Below are 19776 nucleotides of genomic sequence, written 5' to 3' on the forward strand. Positions count from 1 at the left end.
AAGAGCATGCAGACACATGCCCCTGTTTACTGAAGCTCTTGTCTAATTTGTTGGCTGGTCGTGTGTTATAAGGGTATTTATTGTGCAGTAGAGACACTGAGCGCTTCTTCAGCTGTGAAGCAATGTATCAGTCCAGCCTTATCCTGAACAGGCAGGGACTGTTCCTGAAGGAAAGTAAGCACAAACAAGAACTACACACTGTGGGAGAGACATCCACTGACAAAGGTCAAACTATACCAGTGCAAAACTGGAAACCTCTTTTGCCAAATACATGCAAAGTTCGTATTTTCTGTTGTCTTTGTAGAATACACTTGTAGGGCAGTTTGGCCCTCTGACACAGTCAGCACTTGACTTTCCTGACCAAGTCTTGTTCCTTCTTTTTCTTCAGGTCAATATTGGTATTCTCATTGCTGTCACAAGAGTTATCTCAAGAATCAGTGCAGATAACTACAAGGTCCACAGAGATGCCAATGCCTTGAAGTAAGTTTTTCTCATTCAAATTACATTATAACAAGTTAATAATCTCATGCTAGCAATGTTATATCATGCAGACGCATATCGTGGACTCCTCCCAGAACACTGATAACATTCCTCTTTAGTAAAAAGCAAATAAAGTGGTGTATCAATCTTTTGAATGCACCCAGGTAACCTGGATTTTATGAAAGCCAAATGTGCAGGATGAAGCCTATGGTTCAGCATGAGCTAAGGTGTTTTCTGGATTACTGTAGTCTCCAGCATTTGCTGATTCATGATTTTCCCTTTTATTAATGGTGTGTTTCCTCTTCCTGCAATATTCGAAGATAAATCTCACAGAGCATCACTCATCTGTACTGGGGTATTGAAACTTCAAAGGATACACCTTGTTTCTAGCTCCAGTTCACGTATATTTAGGCATATGTTTATCTTTAAGACTCTCTTGATACTGCAAAGCACACAAACCTATGCTGGATTTAAACATGTGCTTAAATTCAAGCAGGTTTTTATATCAAGGTGCCTGGAGCCTCTTGGGATGGTGACCTTTTCTTAGAGTGTATCATCTTTAAAATGTAGTGCTAGCATGGCTAGAGGGGAAATGTAAGGTAGAAACATTGCTGCATCTGAATAGACAAGGACAAATTCTGATTTCTAAAAGCTGTAGTACATATGGGTAGCTAAGAAGATAGTTTAATCAGTTTAAAGTAAGGCGCTGAATATTCCATTTTGCATTTTGTATCTCCTAAAGATGCTGTAGTCCAAGTATAAAAAGGACACTGTATATAACTCAAGGAATATGCAACCTAGGTCAAAGAAAAATGTGTTGATGATTTGTGTTTAATGTCTCCGAGTCACAGGCTGTCGTATGGTAAGGATTTGGTGCCACTGCTCTGAAATGGTATCATAAAGGATAATTTTTATGCTTGGCTTACTTACGTAATTTTAAAAATGCCATTAATTTTTAAATACAGGTGACAGTTACAAAACTGAAGTTAGTTTAGTTATTGTATACTTACCCCAAAGGAAAAGAAAAACAGTAAATAAGGTTACACAAAAATCTTTAAGAATTACATTGTAGTGAAATGAAAAGACTGGGAATTAAAATGACTGTTTCAGGTTTGGCTGAGCCCCTACAACCTTCAGAAATACAAAGGAAATACAGAACCTTAGGAAGCAAGTAACTGTATATTGTCAATGCCAATCTGTATACACTGTCAGAACTAGGAGGACAAAGGAACAACCTCCATCAGTAGAAGAGGAGCCACAGAGAATGCTCTATGCACTTAGGTAGTTCCTTACTTGCATTATAAAGAATTGATTCAATACATACTGCACCCTGCACACTTATTTTTTGAAAGAAAATTATGTGTGTTTGCGTAAGTAAAACAGTTTATGACTGGTTTGTCTAGGAATAAGATGAAATCCATTTAATCGGGAGTGTATGTTCTTAGTTCAAATATTATCAGCTGTAGATTTGGAATGGTGGAGATCTGTACTGAAAATGTGACTTCTCCAGACACTCTGGCTAAGAGATGCTCATTGTGCCAAGTAGTTTTAAAAATAAAGTTTTAGGATTTGACCTAATAAAAATGATGGTGCTGGAGAAAAATTATAATCAATGGGAAGATATATCTGGAAGCATTCAATCGTTAAATTATTGGTTATGCAGAAATATGCTCTGATAGAACAGCTTTCCTTATAGAACTAAATTAATTCAATAAAATAAAATTGAAGGTAAACAGAACATACAGAATAGCTCTTTTTCTGTAGATATTAGTACAGAAATGGGTCCTCAGAAGAAACTTGAAATGAGAATGGCCTAACTAGCTGTCCAAATCAGATCTTGGGAGGGTATTTATGCCCTGGTTGAACAGTGAGCACGATGAATTAAGAGTTTCACATACAGAGGACGTCATGCAGAAAGTAACTGGTCTGTTGGAAAAAAGAGGAAATATAAGGCCTTTGTACCACTGGATTTCATTTTCTTGTCATCAGTATTCCTTATGCAAGTGAGAAGGTTTTATGTCTAGTATGAAATCATTCTGTCCATGGTACTGTTTTCCAAATAAGAAGAAAACAAAAGAAAAGAGAGTTCTGTTCTGACAGCTGCATGGAAAATGTTTTTCATAGTGAAAAAAAACCCATGCCCCCAACCACTGAAGGATCCTAGATGTTGATTAGAGGTTGTTAACATGTAAGAGTGGATACGCACAGCGAAAGGAATCCGTGACGGAGAGTACGGAGAAATCAGAAAAACGCAATAACCTCTGTAGTTTGTCAAGTCACTGTCAGCAAGGACTACAAGGTAGGTTTTTAATCAACAAGTTCAGTTGGCTCAGGGAGGAATCACTGAAGACTGCAAAATGCTTTGTGCAATACGAGCAGTCGATAAAGAGCCTGTCGGGCATCCATCTGAATAGTGCAGTTCATTTGATATTAGCAAAGGGGAAGCTGTAATATGTTAGAAGGAATTTATCACGCACTTCTTAGAAACACAGCTGAATTAAAAATGGCACAATGTGATTTTGGTGAGACAAGAAAGGACTTTGTCACCATGCTGTACTTGTTTGCTGCCATTAAGTGGTACATAAGGCAGAAGTAGTTTTTTTAGGGCTGTGTTCATGGTTTCAGAAAGCCAAAGACAGAAAATGGGAAGTGCTGTGCAAGGAGCTGTGGAGGGAAAGCCTGCTCAATCCAATAAACTTGAGAGGGAAAAAAGAGGGATTTCAGTGCTGTCTTTTCAAGCTGGAATGAAATCTAAGTGGAAAGCACAATGAGAAGCAGTAAGTTGCTGTCTACAACAATTTGGATCATAGCACTTAAGCAGCAGGGTTTCGAAGTTTATGAGCGATAATGAACCAAGAGGCATGGCAAAACTGTCTGAAGAATGACAGAAGTGCCTGTGGCAGAAGCACGAGGGAGATGCCAGTGCCAGCCTGCTTCCCCTTGGTCACTCAGGCCAGTATTTATGTCTGCCTTTAAGCACCTGACAAAGAGCCTCACGCTTGCAGACGTTGTTGAGTTCCAGTATGAACAGCTGTTGCAGGCTGAAAATCCCAGCCTACAGGTTCTACAGAACAGGCTCGTCAGCAGGCTTGCCTCTTGCCAAAGGAAAAGCTTAATCATGCTGGCAGGGACTGGTTTCCATTTCTGCTGGAGCCTGGAGGGGAGGGCACCTGCTCTGGATTCGTCTCCCCTAGCTCTACAGCTTGGTAAAGCTGAAAACACCTCCACCTGGACTCCCCATCCACGGAGAAACAGCTCCTTCTGCCATGCAGTTGATCTCACCTGTTAAAGTGTTCATCTCACCTGCCTTAGAAGTTCTGTGTTTTCCCCAGGAGCTGAGGGAAGCCTAGACTGCCCAGTTTGTACTCGGATACTGTCTGTGCGCATCTTGAGCCAGGTGTGACAACACACCTCTGAGGCCATCAACCCGTAACTGAGCAGAGATTACCTTAGGAAATTGTCCGAACAAAGATGCAGTGATGAGCCATGATGGTATCAGTTAAAAAGGATATTTACTGTTTGAGAAGTGCTGGTACTGGAGCATATTTAGTCTCCCTAAAGATTAAGTTACTTGGCAACACAACTGGATATTACCAACGAGGCTTGTTTCTCTTGGAAACAGACAGCAATAAACTGATGTAATTATCTAGAGTAATTTTTCCTGATTTTCCATATGGCAACAGGTCCTCTCAAATGTGACTACAGAATATGCATCAGGGTGAGCCAGTGCTCCACTCTGAAGGTAGCATCCCTCGAACTTCATGTTTAAAAGCCAAAACAGAAAAGGAAGTAGTGAACCAAACCTCCCTTTTTAATCATACAATTAATTTATTATTCATCTTCCTCATTCACATTTTGCCCAGAATAAAGTGCAGTACATTATTGGCTGATTGACCTCTTCAGGTTCAGTCGTTGCTTGTCACAGTGGAGATATCAGACAGCACTTGCTCTAGTTTCAGAGACACTGATCTGTACATGTCTGTCTGTTTGTTAAAATGAAATAACAGTATCACCCCCAAAATAAAATATAGGATGAACTGAAGAAGCAGCATAAAAGAACAAGTTAATATGATAAGATAAAATGCAAAATACCCAGTAATTTAAAGCAAAATTAATATAATCAGTATATGATCAGAGATGCTTAATTAATACATAATAGACTCCTGTGACAGTGTGAACAGTAAGTGGTTGCAGGAATTTTTGTATGTGTGTGAAAAGAAGTCACTTTTTTTGCATCTGAAACTTAAATTGTGCAAGAGGAGTAAAGAAATGTTACCAGCTTCTATTTATTACTTGAATTTACTTAAGAACATGCTTTTTGTATAGTTTCTTGAAGCATATCGAACAGGTACAGAGTATGAGCTGTTTCACATAGTTGTGACTGATTATATTTGAACCTTTTATTAGATGGTTAGCTGCTTAATTTTGTGTCATAATTCCGATGCTGCTTTCTGAGAATGTTTTGCATCCAGGGAACAGATTTTCCACAAAAAACTAATTTGAATGTTTCTGTTTATAGAGAATGGTGAGTCAAATACCTTGTAACATTTAAATGCACATATACAGCATTTTTTTGCATTATCCATTCTTTTTTTTGGGAAATAATTAAACATACATTCGAGTTTAAGCGTATGAGTAGTCTCTCTAAGCTTAATGCAATTAAAGCCTATCAGTTTAATGGAACTGCTCACGTGCTTGAAAAGGCACATGATTAAATTTCTACGTTACGGATCATTTGAACTCTTTTTCTAACTTACGTCTGCATGTAAAGTTTTCATTCTACTTGGTGCATTCACTAACTCTTATTAGAACCTAAATAGTTTTTTTCTTGCTGCTCTCCCCCTTCGAAGTCTTACTGCTGTGTTTACTTGGGAAGTTAGTTCTCTGTTTACAGTGAGAAAAGATCTCTAATGTGACAATGGTTTAGAAATGTGCACTTTTCATTACCCATGGGGAGAACTCTTCCTCGATTAAGCCTGTTACAGGTAGTCATTTGATTACATGAGCTACCTGGCACTTGGATTACAAAGGGTTAAAGTAGAATACAGTTTTCAAAGATCTTAGTTTTGCACAAAGACTAATATTAATCGTAATACAGGAAGAAATGCAAAGCATGTCTCTGTTGCAAGAATAGTAGCTTTAGCCTAGAAACGAAGATATCATGCTTAGCCATACCACAGTGCTTTCCCAGCTAGTTCACTGCATTGCATTATATTGTCCAGAAGAGACATTAATTTCTCTTGAATACATTGCCAAGTCCAACTCTTATTGAATACTTTCTCACTGCTTCCTCTGAAATGGTCCAATGAGTTGGAAAATTCTCTATCATTTTTATAGATTGTATGCTTCAGAAGCTGGTGAACCAGAAATGACAGCCATCATAATCATCCACGGAGAAAGCAATTACAACAAAATCAGAAGTATTTCTTAGCTTTTTAGCCCGTTCTTTCTTCCATTTTACTCATTTCTTTCATCCCTCAAAGCCTGATCTTCACTCAGTAAAATAATAAAACAGCCTCTTAGTTTTCTATTGAGTGAAGGGAAAACATATTTTCTGTTTAGTTAAATTAGTGACAGAATTGGAACAAATGGCAGTAGTGGCAGTGCATGAAAGCAAAACAGGGCTTCAAGGAAAGCTCAGCAGGGCAAGCAAGTCACGTAAGCTGTTGTGTTAGTCTGTTCCACATTTTCTAATATAGCATAAACTACTTTGCATGAAACTGAAAACAGAGTATGTAGGTTTAATGCAAAACCATTCCTTTGGTGGTTAAAAAAAAAAAAAAAAGCAAGCTGTACAGAAAGATTTTCCCTTTGACAGATATAAATACAAGAGGGTTGTCCTCCAGCAGCTCATGCTGCTGCAGACATCTGTATGGTTTAACCGTGTAATTGACCATTCCAAAGCACTTTGCAAAGCCATCCATTATAGCCCTGCAGCACACGGAATGCACCATGGCAAATTGCTCATCCATTTAATCAATGATCCATTCCATGCCATGACTCTGCATCAGTATTTTACTGTTTACAAACATACCGCCTGCCTTTCAGCCCAGTCATCTTTTGTCTCGGATACTGATCTTATGAGTTAGTGCTGATAGCTTTGGTACGTTTAACATCAGGCATTATTCTGCAAGAGACAGCGTATTGCGTTTTGCTCTTGTGATTCCAGTCCCGTTTCATCTGGTGTCCAAAGACTTCTCTTTCTAAGGATTATTTGCAGCTGTTCATTTTCACAGAATGTACTTGTCAATCACGGCACTTGCTTGAAGCTCTCGTGAGAGCTCTCCTGCCAGAGGAGATGCCATCATCTCCCTCCACAACTAAATTCTGCCCTTTTGCCATACCATTAGGGAATTTCGTTTTCTCCCCCCTCCAGGAGGGGTGAAGAGCAAGTTACGATCTGCAAACTTTTCCATAATTCTACAGGGCTTCACAATCCATAGCACCAGAAAACCATTTCTGTGCCTTTCAGGTGGCAGATGCTGCAGTGCAACCCCCCCCAGAAACGGAGCCCCTGCTTTGTGTGCTCTGTTGAAAAAGCCTTTCCCATTTGCTGAAGGAAAGCCATCGGTTAGAAGGAGCAGTAAGGCAGGCCAGATCTCCTTTCAGCAATTCCTTTTCCTGACAATTTCTAATGGTGTGTAAGGAATCATGTTCGTTGAACATGGCTTCAAACAGCATGTTTGTACCTCATGGAAAATCTTGGAAGGAGGAGCCTTGACTGGCAATAAAGGAAATAATTAAAATCAAAGTATTAAACAATGACAATTAGTGAGCTGAAGCGCTACTGCCAATGATAATGTCTTCAGCCTAATTAAATTTTTGGCTCATTGAATATGACAAATACAAATGCAGTTTGGGTATCTCCTTATTAGACTTAGCGTTGCAGACTAAAAATACATGGGTTTGAATGTTGCCAGTGAGAGTATTAATGAGGAAGTGCTAATCTGTTAGAAACCATAATGACAGTAATGGTAGTGCTCTCTTTACCATGGACGCTAAGAGTCACAGCGCTGCAGAAAGGCTCAGGCCATGCTGTGGTTGTTCAGGTGCATTTCAGGCCCATTTTGGGAGGAGTAATAGAAGCTTAAAAATACGTAAAACACAGCTACAGAGAGGAGGCTTCTCTGCTAAACCACAGAAAAAGCGACAAATGGTAACAGGCTTAAATGGATGGAAAAACATCTTTCAGCTGCCAATAGTGGGAGGGGAGTTGCGAAGTGATGGAGCCGATCACCTTGAGAGCTGCTGAGCTTCTGCCTTTGAACAGCTTTCAGAAGTGGTTGCACAAATGTCTGTCGAGGCTAATTCCAGTGCCAGGAGCGACAACTGATCCTGTCTCACGACTGAGCTGGACAGGATGACATTGTGAGCCTTCCACAGCTTATTTTTTGCTTGGTTGTCTCCTCCTGAGCCAAAATCATCCTCTGTGGGAATTGTTTTCTACCTGTCATTTCTCCTTAAATACTATTTACTGCTTCAGGGTGATCAGGGCCTGTTGATTATGGGCTCTGAAGGAACGAGCAGCTCTGATACTTACGTGCCTGTTTCTGTATTGTGATAGGAAGGCCAGTAAGACACAGCATATAGGACACAAAAAGACACAAAATATACTAGAAAAACATGATATTTAAGAGGTGCTGAATTTTCTGAGTATAAAGATATAATACTTTTCATTAGAGATGCTTAGGCATGTTTGTTTTCATATCTGAATGTCAGGATAGAATGAGATTTATTAAAACTTGGTTATTAAATCCCTATGATGAAACCTTGCTCTAAGCACAGCAGAATCAGTAATGGAAGGGACGGGTGTGAGAGGAGGGACCATACCAAGCCACCCTGCAGCTGTTTCTTGTCTTCAGTGTCTGGAAACTAATGTTGTGCTTATTGATCTATTTCTTGATTCCACCCTGTCAGTCCCTGTCAGTCCCTGAGAGCAGTCACTGCAGGTGAAAGCTGTTCTCTGCAGGAGCTGGAGGTGCACTACATGGAGATGGGGCCTCCTGCAGTCAAATCGGGATTTATAGGGCATCTAATGAGAACAGAACTCGCTGCTGGCCCCAATGTCTTTTGTGGTATACAAAGTGCCAGCATACACAGGAGTTGGGTCAAAGATATTGTTAGCGATAGAATATTGTGCCATATGGGCACAATGCAGGTGCGGTGTCACCCTGCATCCTCCCTCCAAAGCTCTCTAAAGAATAGCATGTCCTCCTCACTTTAGAATGATAGCAACGGAAAGTTTCAGCTTTTGAAAATCTACCACAAAAAAGAGCTTTGAACTTCACATTCTTTTGTTTTAAAAATGTCCTAATGTATTTTAGGTTTCTATTGTTTGATATCGGATTTTAAGCCATGAAAATACTGGTATTACCAGTACAGTACCATGAGTCATAGCTTTATGCCTGGTACCAGAGTAACCATTAAATGCTGGTCATCCATCATGAAACGGTACAACTCACTGAGAACAGCAATAACTTCAAGAGTTTGCTTGAACTGCTGCATTTACATTCTTGGTCCAATTTATAATCCTGGAACTATGTGTCAGCTTTATGCAGAATAATAAGACAAATATTACAGCTATGGCATTGCAGAAAGTAAATGCTTATTTAAACATGCACCTTAAGCACAGCTCTAGGCAACCTTGTAAATCACTCCTCACCCTGACACAGCTCTTAGCTAAGTGTGATTTACATATTTTCCTGACAATGCTCTCTCAAAATAAAATTAAATAAATGAAAAATATGGGTAATTAAAATAATGAAAAGGTCCTATTTTAGAATTAAAAGTCCTTTTAAGCTTTTAGATACTATCTTCAGGTAAGTAATAAAATGCCATTAACTATAGATATGTTACAGATGTTTGGAAATAGAAATTGGAAACTATGCCCAATTCTTTTCAATTGAAAAAGATGTGAGGTAGAAACATATACTGTAGTGAACAAAATGGGGAAAAAAAAGCGTTTTTCTTTGGGAACAATATGGGAAATGAGGAAGAAGGCAGTTAAGGCAGATGATAATTGAAAGCATGAGCATGTCAGGAACGGTGAGATTTTTGAAGTGCGGTGATGTACTCACACCATGAAGTGCCATGTTCTTTAACTCTACTGTGCTTACTATCCCCAGTGAGTCTCACGTAGCTTCTCCAGCCACCCTCCCAAGTTAGTTGCCTTATTTTAATAATGATATTAAAAACCTAGGGAATAACTGAATACAGCGACAGAACAAAGAAGCCTTGGGTGTTCTCATGTGAGTAGAGATAGTAATGATTCAGGTAACTTCTCCAAAAAAGTAAGCAGCAGTAAGGCAGGCATAAATATGGATGGAGCCACATGAAGGAGCTTGTCACGAGCTATTGTCTGAGCCCGCTGTACAGAACAAGAGAATCAGCAAACCCTCAGCTCAGAAATTAAAAAGAACAGAAATGACCACAGAGTGTATTTTCATTTTCATGATGCATATGGAACTGCAACTGTACCCAAGACCGCAGCATCTTACAAAAGCACAGGGCTTGAGATGGTTCCAAAAAGGCAGCAGAGCCTCAGAGACCAGCGCTGGCACTGGGGCAGCTCCCCAGCAGCCACAGATCTCTGCAGCCAGCCCACAGCCCAGGAGACAGCTGGCCCGCAGCCTGCAAACCTCCTGCCCCTGGAGACCTCCCAGGTACTGCAAAGGGGTGAGGGAGAAAAGAGGAGGGGACCAGAGCCTGGCACGACAGAGCCCCTGGGTGCTGTAAGGAGGCTAGAGAAGTAAACAGATTTTTCTGTATTTTCCATTTACAAGCACGTCCTTGGGAGAAGGCTGGAATCAAACCAGTTAGTAAAACATTTTGATTTTGACAAATTAGAAAATATTTCTTTGGAAATTTTTTGTCTGGGCTTTTCTGAAGTCATACAGCATCAGCTATGACATTAACTTTGATAAACACAATAAAAACCGTATGTTGCCTGGCTTTTTTAATGCCAGCTTAATAAGAAACCAAGTTCCTCACATCACAGCATTGCGTAGCTGAATGCTTTTCTGCAGTTTGTGTTATCCTCCGAAGCTGCAGCCACTAGTAGTTTTTAGAAACCAGACAGCAAGGCAGCATGACTGTAGTTGTACTCCAGCAAATCTTTTTTTCCCCTTATGTACATCTGAGACAGGCAATCAAGCAAGTATATGGCTATTTATTTGCCACTACTGCAGTTAAAGCTCATATGAACCATTATGGAGAAAATTACTTTTCTTTCTCAGTTTATATGCCTGACCTTGGTAGCTTTGCTGTTCACTGGTACTGTTGCCATGGAAATAGGAGAATGATCTTTCTCTTGGTATCATTGCATAATTAAGGGTCACTGAGATGGTTTAGGTCAAGAGATCATTTTCAAAGTTCAGCTCCTCAGGGGGTGAACGTGAACCCACAGAAATTTTCTGTATGGGTTGATGCGATTGTTACTTTGTCATCCTAAATAAAACTAGGAGCCCCACTAACTTCAAGCCAAGAGCCAGAACTTGCCAAACCTACAGATTTCCAGTGAACCCCGTCTCTGTGAGACTGCTTTTTCCAGGTGTTCCCAGGCATACAGAACTACCAAGCTATGAAGTTCATTGCCACTTCCCAGCTGAACAGTTGCAGCTGGCTATGTAATTGCTCCTGACCATTCTGAATTGTGTTTAAAACACAATCACACTGGTAAAAGCCTCTGATGATGGAAATTTGTGTCTCTCCAGGATGTAGCTAGCTCAGAATTTTTGTTCCTAATGGTTTATCTTAGCAAGCTTGATGTTTCTACAAGGGCAGTTTAAGAAAGGACAAATAGGAGCCTGTCCTTCTCCAGCAGACACTGACAGTTTCTTCCCCTGCGAACTTATATATTCAAAACCTGTCCCACTTTTGACAGGCCACTTTGCTAGATTACCAGTCATTTCTGTTGCTTGCCTCCAGTCTTCCCAGAGGACCGCACTTTCCTTGAAATCTGGTACCCGAACTCCAGCATGATGCTCCAGCTCAGGCATCACCAGCACGGAGCACAAAGTAGGGGCTGCTTCCTATTTTTAAGGTATGATGTTCCCGGTCCGACATTCCAGATTAAGGGGTGGGGGGGGAAATGCAGTGGGGTTACATCACTGACTGCAGTTTTATAAGTCTTAAAGAAACAGTTTTATAAACTGTATTTCATTATCATTAAGTGAAGCTGGGTACATGTTAATGCCTAATCCTGTGGGTTGGACAACTCTTTGAGACGTTTAGGGGGAAAAAAAGGGCCCATCCTCCTGTTTTGCCCAGCCAAAATGGACGTATGCTGGCACAGCCTTACTGTTCTCGTTTCCCTTATCTTTTCACAGAGATTTTTGGAAGGTCTGTCTGTCTTTAGTTCCTGCTCTCTGAGCAGGTCTACATTTTTGATATACCCTTTCTGTTTCCCTGTGTGTCCTTTCTGAACAAGCTGTGCCCTTTCATATCAGTATTCCAGTCATGTGAATTCTTCCTTCAAATCTCCTGTTCTGTAAAGGAAAAGCTATGAGGTGCTTTTCATAACTTCTGTAATTTGACAATCCCTCTTTATTAGCACTGTGCCTGTCACCTTTAGTTTACTGCCAGGAAAACAAAGATTTTCACTGCATGATATAATAACTATAAAAAAGATTCAGATGGCGGTAAATAGTGCAATAAGACTAATTTTCAGTATACTGTTTCAAGATGACTTGCAGAGATTTAGCCAATTAAAAGCAGTAAGTGCTGGGTTAATGCAGATTCATGCCTCAAGCTGACAGTACACCTAGGGACAATCCATAGCGAAAGCTGTCAGGAGATGGAAGAAGTCCTGCACTGAGAGCTTTGCAAATGGATAAAACAATGGAGACTGAAATAATTAGGTTCAAGTGTTGGAGAAAAGGAGTAGATGACATCTAGCCTGGTCCATCTGGCACCCACAGGCAGGATCTAGCCCTTTGGGACATTTCCATTGCCTTGCCCTTGGAAGAGACAGGTAATGAGTTTTCTGGGAATAAGCTGTCGTAACAAATTCCTTCTCCTGGGTTGAGTCCAATGCACAGCTAGGCACTGGGTCCCTCTTAGGAGAAGGGGCGTGGGTGGCTCTGAAGGAACATCTGTTTTTGCGTATGCAGAGTGTTCTGAGCAGCCAAGGTTAGAGTGTCCTATTAATATGTTGCTCCTATAACTTTTTTTTATTATATATAAATATATGACTTTAAATAACTTTATTTATGGTCATATTTGGCAATTAATTATTGGATATCTTTGTCTGACCTAGAAATAGAAATATTACTAAAACCATAACCTTTTCCAATGCAGAACTAGCTCATGGCTAACTGATATGAATAAAACCAAACCCTCCTGCTTAGTTTTTGTTGTCTGTCTGTGAGAAAAAAATGCTGCTCTTTTCTGGGGTGCTTGCTCTGTAAGGTCCCAACTGAAAAACAAGATGACTGTTCCACCTCTGGAAACACACAGACCCTTAACAATAGCGTGCTACATAAAAAAGACCTGACCCATTAGAACATTGTGATTTATTTTCTTTTTAAAACAACAAGTTAAACACTCCAGACTTACTGGTCAATCTGCTTTTGTGAGGCTATTAAAGAACCTCTGAAGTGGAAGTGGGTAATGTTTTCTTGTCTTTTTCACCACCTCTTACTGCCTTTAAAGTAACTCTAGAATCAGCTTTTAAGGACAAACCGAATGCTGTAGGAAATACTGAAGTGAACCCTTTGTGTTCAAGAAATTCATGAATCCTCACTATTGTAAGGATCAGGGTTTGTTCTTTTCCTTTTCAACTGCTTTCATTTTCCACATGGTTTTCTCAGAATTTGATTGTTTTGGCTTCTGCCCATGGTCATCGGTACCAACCGCTGGGAAATTTGTTCTGTCACCCATTACCAGAATCTCCCAGAAAACCTTTTTCAGCAGCTACATTTTTTGGACTTCCAAAAGATATGCATTGTGACCGCAACAAACAGGCAACCCTTCAGTCTACCTGGTTTTTAAAGAAGTGCACCAGGATTGTGAATTTATTATAAATGACTGTACGCAGAAGGACTGTGTCATTGCTCACCTTTGATGGTACTCAGCAGATCTGAAGTGATTGTCTAACTGGAAATAGTTATGCTGCACATTCTTTTAGAGGGTTGCTATGGGAAAAGAGAAAACATATCCTGTTACACTGGGGCTGTTCCTGAGGTTCAAGTGATGCTTCAACTGAAGCAGAGCATGAAAGGGAGCACAGAGACACACAGTGTTTTGATGATTAAAGCAAATATGCAACAAGACCATTCACTAGCAAAAGCTCCCAATCACCTTTTAAAAGCGATGCTTCTGGGTGTCTCTTGGGAATAAATACAGCTACGGCTGGGTATCCTGTGGCACAAAGCCTCTCAGCGCAGGTACGATAGCTCCTCATCAAAACGCAATTATTAATATTCCTTGGTTGGATGTGGAACGTTCTTCCACGCTGAGAATAAGCTCTTACTATTTTCTTTGATGACTCAATAACAAAGTTCAGTAGAAAATTAGTTCTAACCTTGGGCTTGGGGATTGAGAAGCAGAGAATGCTGTCTCAGCAGTAACACAATGAGAGAACTAGTGTCAAAAATGTTGGAGAAAGGAATTTTAGAAAGAGAATGGAAAAATCCCACAGCAAATTCAGTTCCCCTGAGAAGATCCTAACCACCGAAAATTCAGCATGCCAGGACGTTACATTTTAATTCTTTATATTCTTTATATTCTTTTAATACCTTGCATTAAAGACAAGGAGAAGGACATAATTTAGTTAAGTACTTAATAATTTCTTTGGAAAGTGTGTTGGTTGGGTTTTTTTTTGTAGTTTTAGAATCAGGAAGTGATGGAGTTGCCATGGGACTTGATCTGTGGGAGGCTTTAGCAAGGCATGGATTCCTACATCCCTGGTTAGGTGCTGAGGTCAGAAGTCAGCCCCTGGAATTGCCTTCTTAGCATTAAAATTCTTAAGGTACCTTCATTTCTGGTCATGGCCATAATTCTGTCAGGCTTGATGGGGGTTTAGAGGGAGACTTGGATTTCAGTCCTTGCTTCACTTAATATTTAACACAAAATAAGAAATATCAATAAAGCAAGGATTAGGTAGTACTCCTGTCTCTTAGGAGAGTGCCTCATGACTAATCTGTGGAGTACACTCCCTGTCTGACCCAGTGAATATTTAATTATTTAATGTAAGTGGAACAGGTTCAATAGGCAAGAATGAGCATCAAGCTGGGAGTCAAAATGCTCTTCTAGAAAAAAGGGAACTGCAGCCCCTCAGGCAGAAGAGGAATTTGAGCCCAGACCTACATTCTGGGCAAATGCTGTATCTACTAAAGGCAGCTGTAGCTTTTGGGAAGACTGATGAGAAGCGGCACTGCTTCAGCAGCATCTGCCTTCTTGTGAGGGTCTGTGGTAAGAGGGCTGGGTATTGTACACTGAGCACAACAGAAAAGGAACAATGTCACCCCCCTTTCCCACTCACGTGATAAACATCAATCTGAATCTAGTTGCTGTTGCAGCCCAGATTTGGGGGGGGGGGGGGGGGGTTATACCTGCGATACTTTTGACTAGCAGCATCTTCCCTGGATTATAAATGGCACCCACCAGAAAACAGTGATCTGAAGTGTCTGTAAGTATTTCTTACTCAGTTTCACGACATCACTGTGAAAGGGCAAATAACATTTAGGAAAACTGGAAGTGGCATCTACAGTTATCAATGGTTTTGTCTTTTTTTCTTTAAATTTATTATAGCTGTGCCTAGAAATCACCTGAGATTAGGCTAGGACCTGTGTATGTGCTAATGAAAAACATTCCTTTTAGCATCAGCCTTATTGTCTACACAGCCAAGACAAGGTATAGGAGGAGAAAGAGGTGCGTGTATATTTGTAGGAGTGCACGAGCTGCTGCTCAGTGGCAGGAGAAGAACTAAAATCCATGTCTGTCCTTTCTGAGATGAGAGCTCTACCCAGACAAGATCAAGATGTCTAGCAGAATTCAGAGATTCATTTCACTTTGAGAAAAACCCAAACACCTACTCTTGATGTCACTTGCATGCAGCGTATGGAGTAAGTTGGTTGCTAGGTTAGAAGGGGGCCTGGGGGATTTCACTCAAGCCTGTGCTTTGGCTGCTCTGCTAAGCTGCTTATACTGCCCAGAAAACAACTTTACTTGGTTGTTTTCTATTGAGGAGTGAAAGGGAGCATGACCCTGTAGACTCCAAATAGCGTCGGTGTCTTTGGATCAGCCCCAGAGACTGTTGTGTATGTTTTCATTTCTGCTCATTCTCTAGTTCACCAAAAAAGATGAGTTGTTACCAGTATTCTTCCATTTGTCTGTCTGATGTTGGTGGCAACTCAGCACCTAAGTCACTTGGCATGGGGTTTGCTCCCTGGAGAATCAGGTAACAAAGCGAGCAGCGACACTGCCATGGTCGGAAGAGCTGCCACTGCTCAGCCACCAGCAGGACCGCAAGCCCGAGCGCTGCCTGGGTGCACAAGGTGTGTGCTGCAGCACTGCTGAACGCCGGTGAAAAATATTCTCAGCCACAGTCAGAACTGTTGCATGGATTTCCCAGGAGCTCTCCAGCTTCCAGCCCAGAGGTTAGTGAACACCACTTGTAACAAATGGGAAGCTGAAGCTAAATTCAACTTTTCCCAGCATTGGTCTGAAATGTTAGCTACAGCTTCTTAAATTTATTGATTTTTATATCAAGTACAAAGGCTATTGCTGGAAATGCCTAGTGAAGAGTTCAAGAAACAGGAGAGAACTTTTAGTTAAAAGGCCTGTGTGTCAGGGTGACAATTTTGGTGAATTGTTGTGAAGGATTTTTACTTTTTTTAGACAGCGTTTCCTCCAATTATTACATAATCTGGGTTTATAGGTCTGAATTTAGTTCTTACTTCAGCAGGTATTGTGATTAAAAAGTGGATGTCAGAAGTCTTAAAAGGATTAGTGTTCCATATTTAACCAATAAAATTGATTTGTGAATTAGGGGTCCCCTTCACAGAAGTGATGAAGTTTTCTTTCTGCAAGCAGTGAAATTTCTTTCTTATAGCTGTCAGTGTTGTTGTTCTGCATCAGTGTAAGATATCGACAGTGTTCTCAGGGCAACAGCAGAACTGGGCAGAGATTAAATAAGGGGAAGGGAGCCATCTCAGTTGAGTAGAGCTGTTCCAAACCAATTGCAAATACAGTAAAACTATAGGGCCCAAGCCCGCTCTTGGAAAAAAGATCCTAGGAACTTCGGTAACAGTGCAATGATTTTATATGATGTTGGTAATGAAAACACATCTCAGAGGTGCTGAAACCTGTACCTCTTGCACACCAGGACTTCAATATGGCTGTGATGATTATCCCACTCAGAAAATTTCCCTTCCTTGGTTGATTGATTAGCACACGCTTCGGGATCTCGGCTGGTGTAAGACACTGGCTAACAGTCTGTCTTTGACTGAGTGAGATAGAGAGAAAATACCAAAATCCTGCACTGAAGTGAATGCTAAACCCAAAGCAATCAAGCGAAGCCAACTGAAGGAATTTGGAGTGGAAGATCTCTGGTAAGCGAGGTTTATTTCTCAGGAATCAGAATTAAACAGAACAGGAAACGGGAAGAAAAATCCTTTTTTTCAACAGGACATTTAAAGAGTGCATGTTAAGTGGACAGCTTGATTAAAAGTTAATGAAAGAAATTAACGCTGTTCTTGCAAGAAGTGTAACAGAAAATTTTCTGAGGATTTTCGAAGAACTCCACCCTTCCCCCACGGCAGTACAGGAGTGCTCAGCTGAGTGGGGCTACAGATGAACTTGTAGGGGCCAGCGAAGCCTGCAGAGCAGCCTCTGCAGATCTGACAGCACGTGTGTCACAGCACAGTACTAATTCACTGCTGCTTGCTTTCTGCAATAAACCACCACGCTAATCTGAACGACATCAAGTCATGCCAGTGTGGTTCTTGGTGAGCGGTGCTTCAGAAGTTCTGCAGCCCAGCTGGAGAGGTTGTTAGTGTCGGGGCAGGGTGAGAAACAACCCTAACTGTACACTGAATTGATAGATAGGCTATGTACAACTAGTCCTATCCCAAAGGCTATTCCATGTACACGGGATATAAAAATTTAATCCGACTCAAGGTATTTCTATATTTTCCAGAAGTTGCCCAAGTAATAACAGGTACATACCTTAAAAATTTATATTGACAAAAGGAAACAACAGAAAGGAGAATTAAGATCTGTCGTGCTGGTTTTGCTTTGTTCCTAATTAATTCTAGGACTGATTATTCAGTGTATATAAATTCAGAGACACAAAAAGCTCATCAAAATTAATGCTATTAGACTGCAGAAGAGTAATAATATCTGAGCTTTTAAAAATGCATATGAGAAACAGGCTGTTAGGTTGCTTCTAACTTCAAAGGCTGGAGCATGAGAAGGGGGACACAGGAGAAATTCAGAGCATCCTTTGTACAGCATTGGCTATTCTGTTTTCTGACACATTAGGGCACAAGGACAAAGAAAGATTTTAGGAAGGTTTATGAAGTCCTGGTGGGGCTGGACCTCAATATATGCAAAGTAAGACCTGCCCTTGCCCCAAAGTATTGCTACTTCATGTCACGAATTTCATAGTCAATATAAAACTGAAGTGATCCTAGTGACTTCTTTTTTAAGGTTGCACAGTTTAAGTCATGCAGTATTCCTTCTCCAAAACCAACATTTATTTGATTTCATTCTATATCTTAGTGTACTAGAACTAATCTACTAAAACATTCATGTAGCAAAGAAAAATGGGAATAAAAAAAAAGTATGTGCAGTGTGTCGGAATTAATGTGCCTAGTGGAACATTAACTTCTGTATTTCCAAGATTTTTTAACCTTGCCACCTTAATGGTGTTCTGATGCACCATTTTACATTTAGTATTTTTCTTTTTTAAAGTTCAAAGATAAAATGAAATAAGGATGGGAAAGGGAGGGGTAAGTAGAAGAAAATGAAAGAGCATCAGGAACAATAGAGCTGAGTCCTTTGCTTGGTGAGTAAAGCTCGCAGACATCTTGAACTAATAATTTCATACATAGGATGAAATTCAGAGCATGCAAGCACAGAAAGTTATGCAATAATTAGGCAAAAAAAAAAAAAAAAAAAAAAGACTTGAGATTTAAGTGATACATATGCAGAGCTGACCCTTAAGTCTTAAATGAATTTCACCCTCACATGGCTGCTTTTCTAAATGGAGGCACATGAAACATTAATACATTTGCATGAAAAATCCCACGTCTGCATTTTGGTTTCATTTTAGCTATGTATTTCTGCTACACATGTGCTGAACCCTGTGCTTAATAGCGAACACACAATTTTCAAAAATAAGGCAATTGTGATGTTAAAGGCTCCTGAAAATTCAAACTATAAGAATGGTTTTGAAAACATTGAAATTGAGTACCTAACTATTATGCCGCCAACCACAAATTACAGATGAAGCTTTTTATGCTCTGACTCAAAAATAAATAATGACGACTTATTTCTGGCAACAAATCAGCTGTGGAAAATTATATTCCAAACTGCAAATCTTATAAAAATTGAGAGTGTGAGAACAAAAGAGAAAAAGAAAAAAAGGGTGGTTTCTAATGAAGACGGTTTTGCAAGTGTAGCTGTGTTAGGCATACTGATTGCCTGCTGTAGCAGGTTAGAGAGGACATCTAAACTATCATGGAACCTGAATGTAACTAATCCATCTTCCAGGCGGTGGTGTGTTCTCCCTCGCAGCCTGCCCTGAGTCCTGCACAGATGCATTTTCCTGCAGGCACAAGGGCTCTGTAAGAGAATGCAGGTCTTTCTGCGCAAAGTTGATTGCAAGAGGTGGTCTGCTGGGAGCTCCCCAGTGGAGCACATCTTACATTGTGGTTGAGGTGATGAGCTTTAATCTTAAAAGAACCAAAACCCCAAAGCATCTTTGATTCATAAAAATAAACTCATATCAGTTGTTTTAAAATTGTATCTCTTAAAATGCATTTTTTAGTTAAATAAGAGAGCTCAAGCTTTAAGGAATTCCTTCATTTTCTGGCTGAACAAACTCTTTGCACAATTAAACTGTATCGTGCAGAAATTCATGACCAAGGACATAAAGATGTGAATCAATGCAGAAAAGAAGTATAAAAAAAATCCAGAGTCTTTGTTGTCCCAGATTTCCTTATAAACCTGAAGTCTATGCAGTTCTTCATCATACACTTTTAATCAGGGATATAACAAAGTGTGTGCTCAGGTCACTGAAACGAGCAAGATGTCTTGTCTCTAAGTTTAATTAAAAGATTTCTTCATTGA

At 40.2% G+C, this 19776-nt stretch overlaps 1 protein-coding gene across 3 annotated transcripts in view; it reads left to right on the forward strand.

Annotated features, from left to right (window-relative positions):
- Window positions 1-19776, forward strand: part of ADGRD1 (adhesion G protein-coupled receptor D1) — a 160404-nt gene that overhangs the window by 129650 nt on the left and 10978 nt on the right. For all 3 annotated transcript variants that reach the window (XM_040601951.1, XM_040601944.1, XM_040601961.1), the window contains one exon: window positions 389-480. In XM_040601951.1, the coding sequence (XP_040457885.1) occupies window positions 389-480 (92 nt within the window). The remainder of the gene's footprint in view (window positions 1-388; window positions 481-19776) is intronic.

This window comes from Falco naumanni, chromosome 1 (assembly GCF_017639655.2).
Source record: "Falco naumanni isolate bFalNau1 chromosome 1, bFalNau1.pat, whole genome shotgun sequence".
Lineage (NCBI taxonomy): Eukaryota > Metazoa > Chordata > Aves > Falconiformes > Falconidae > Falco > Falco naumanni.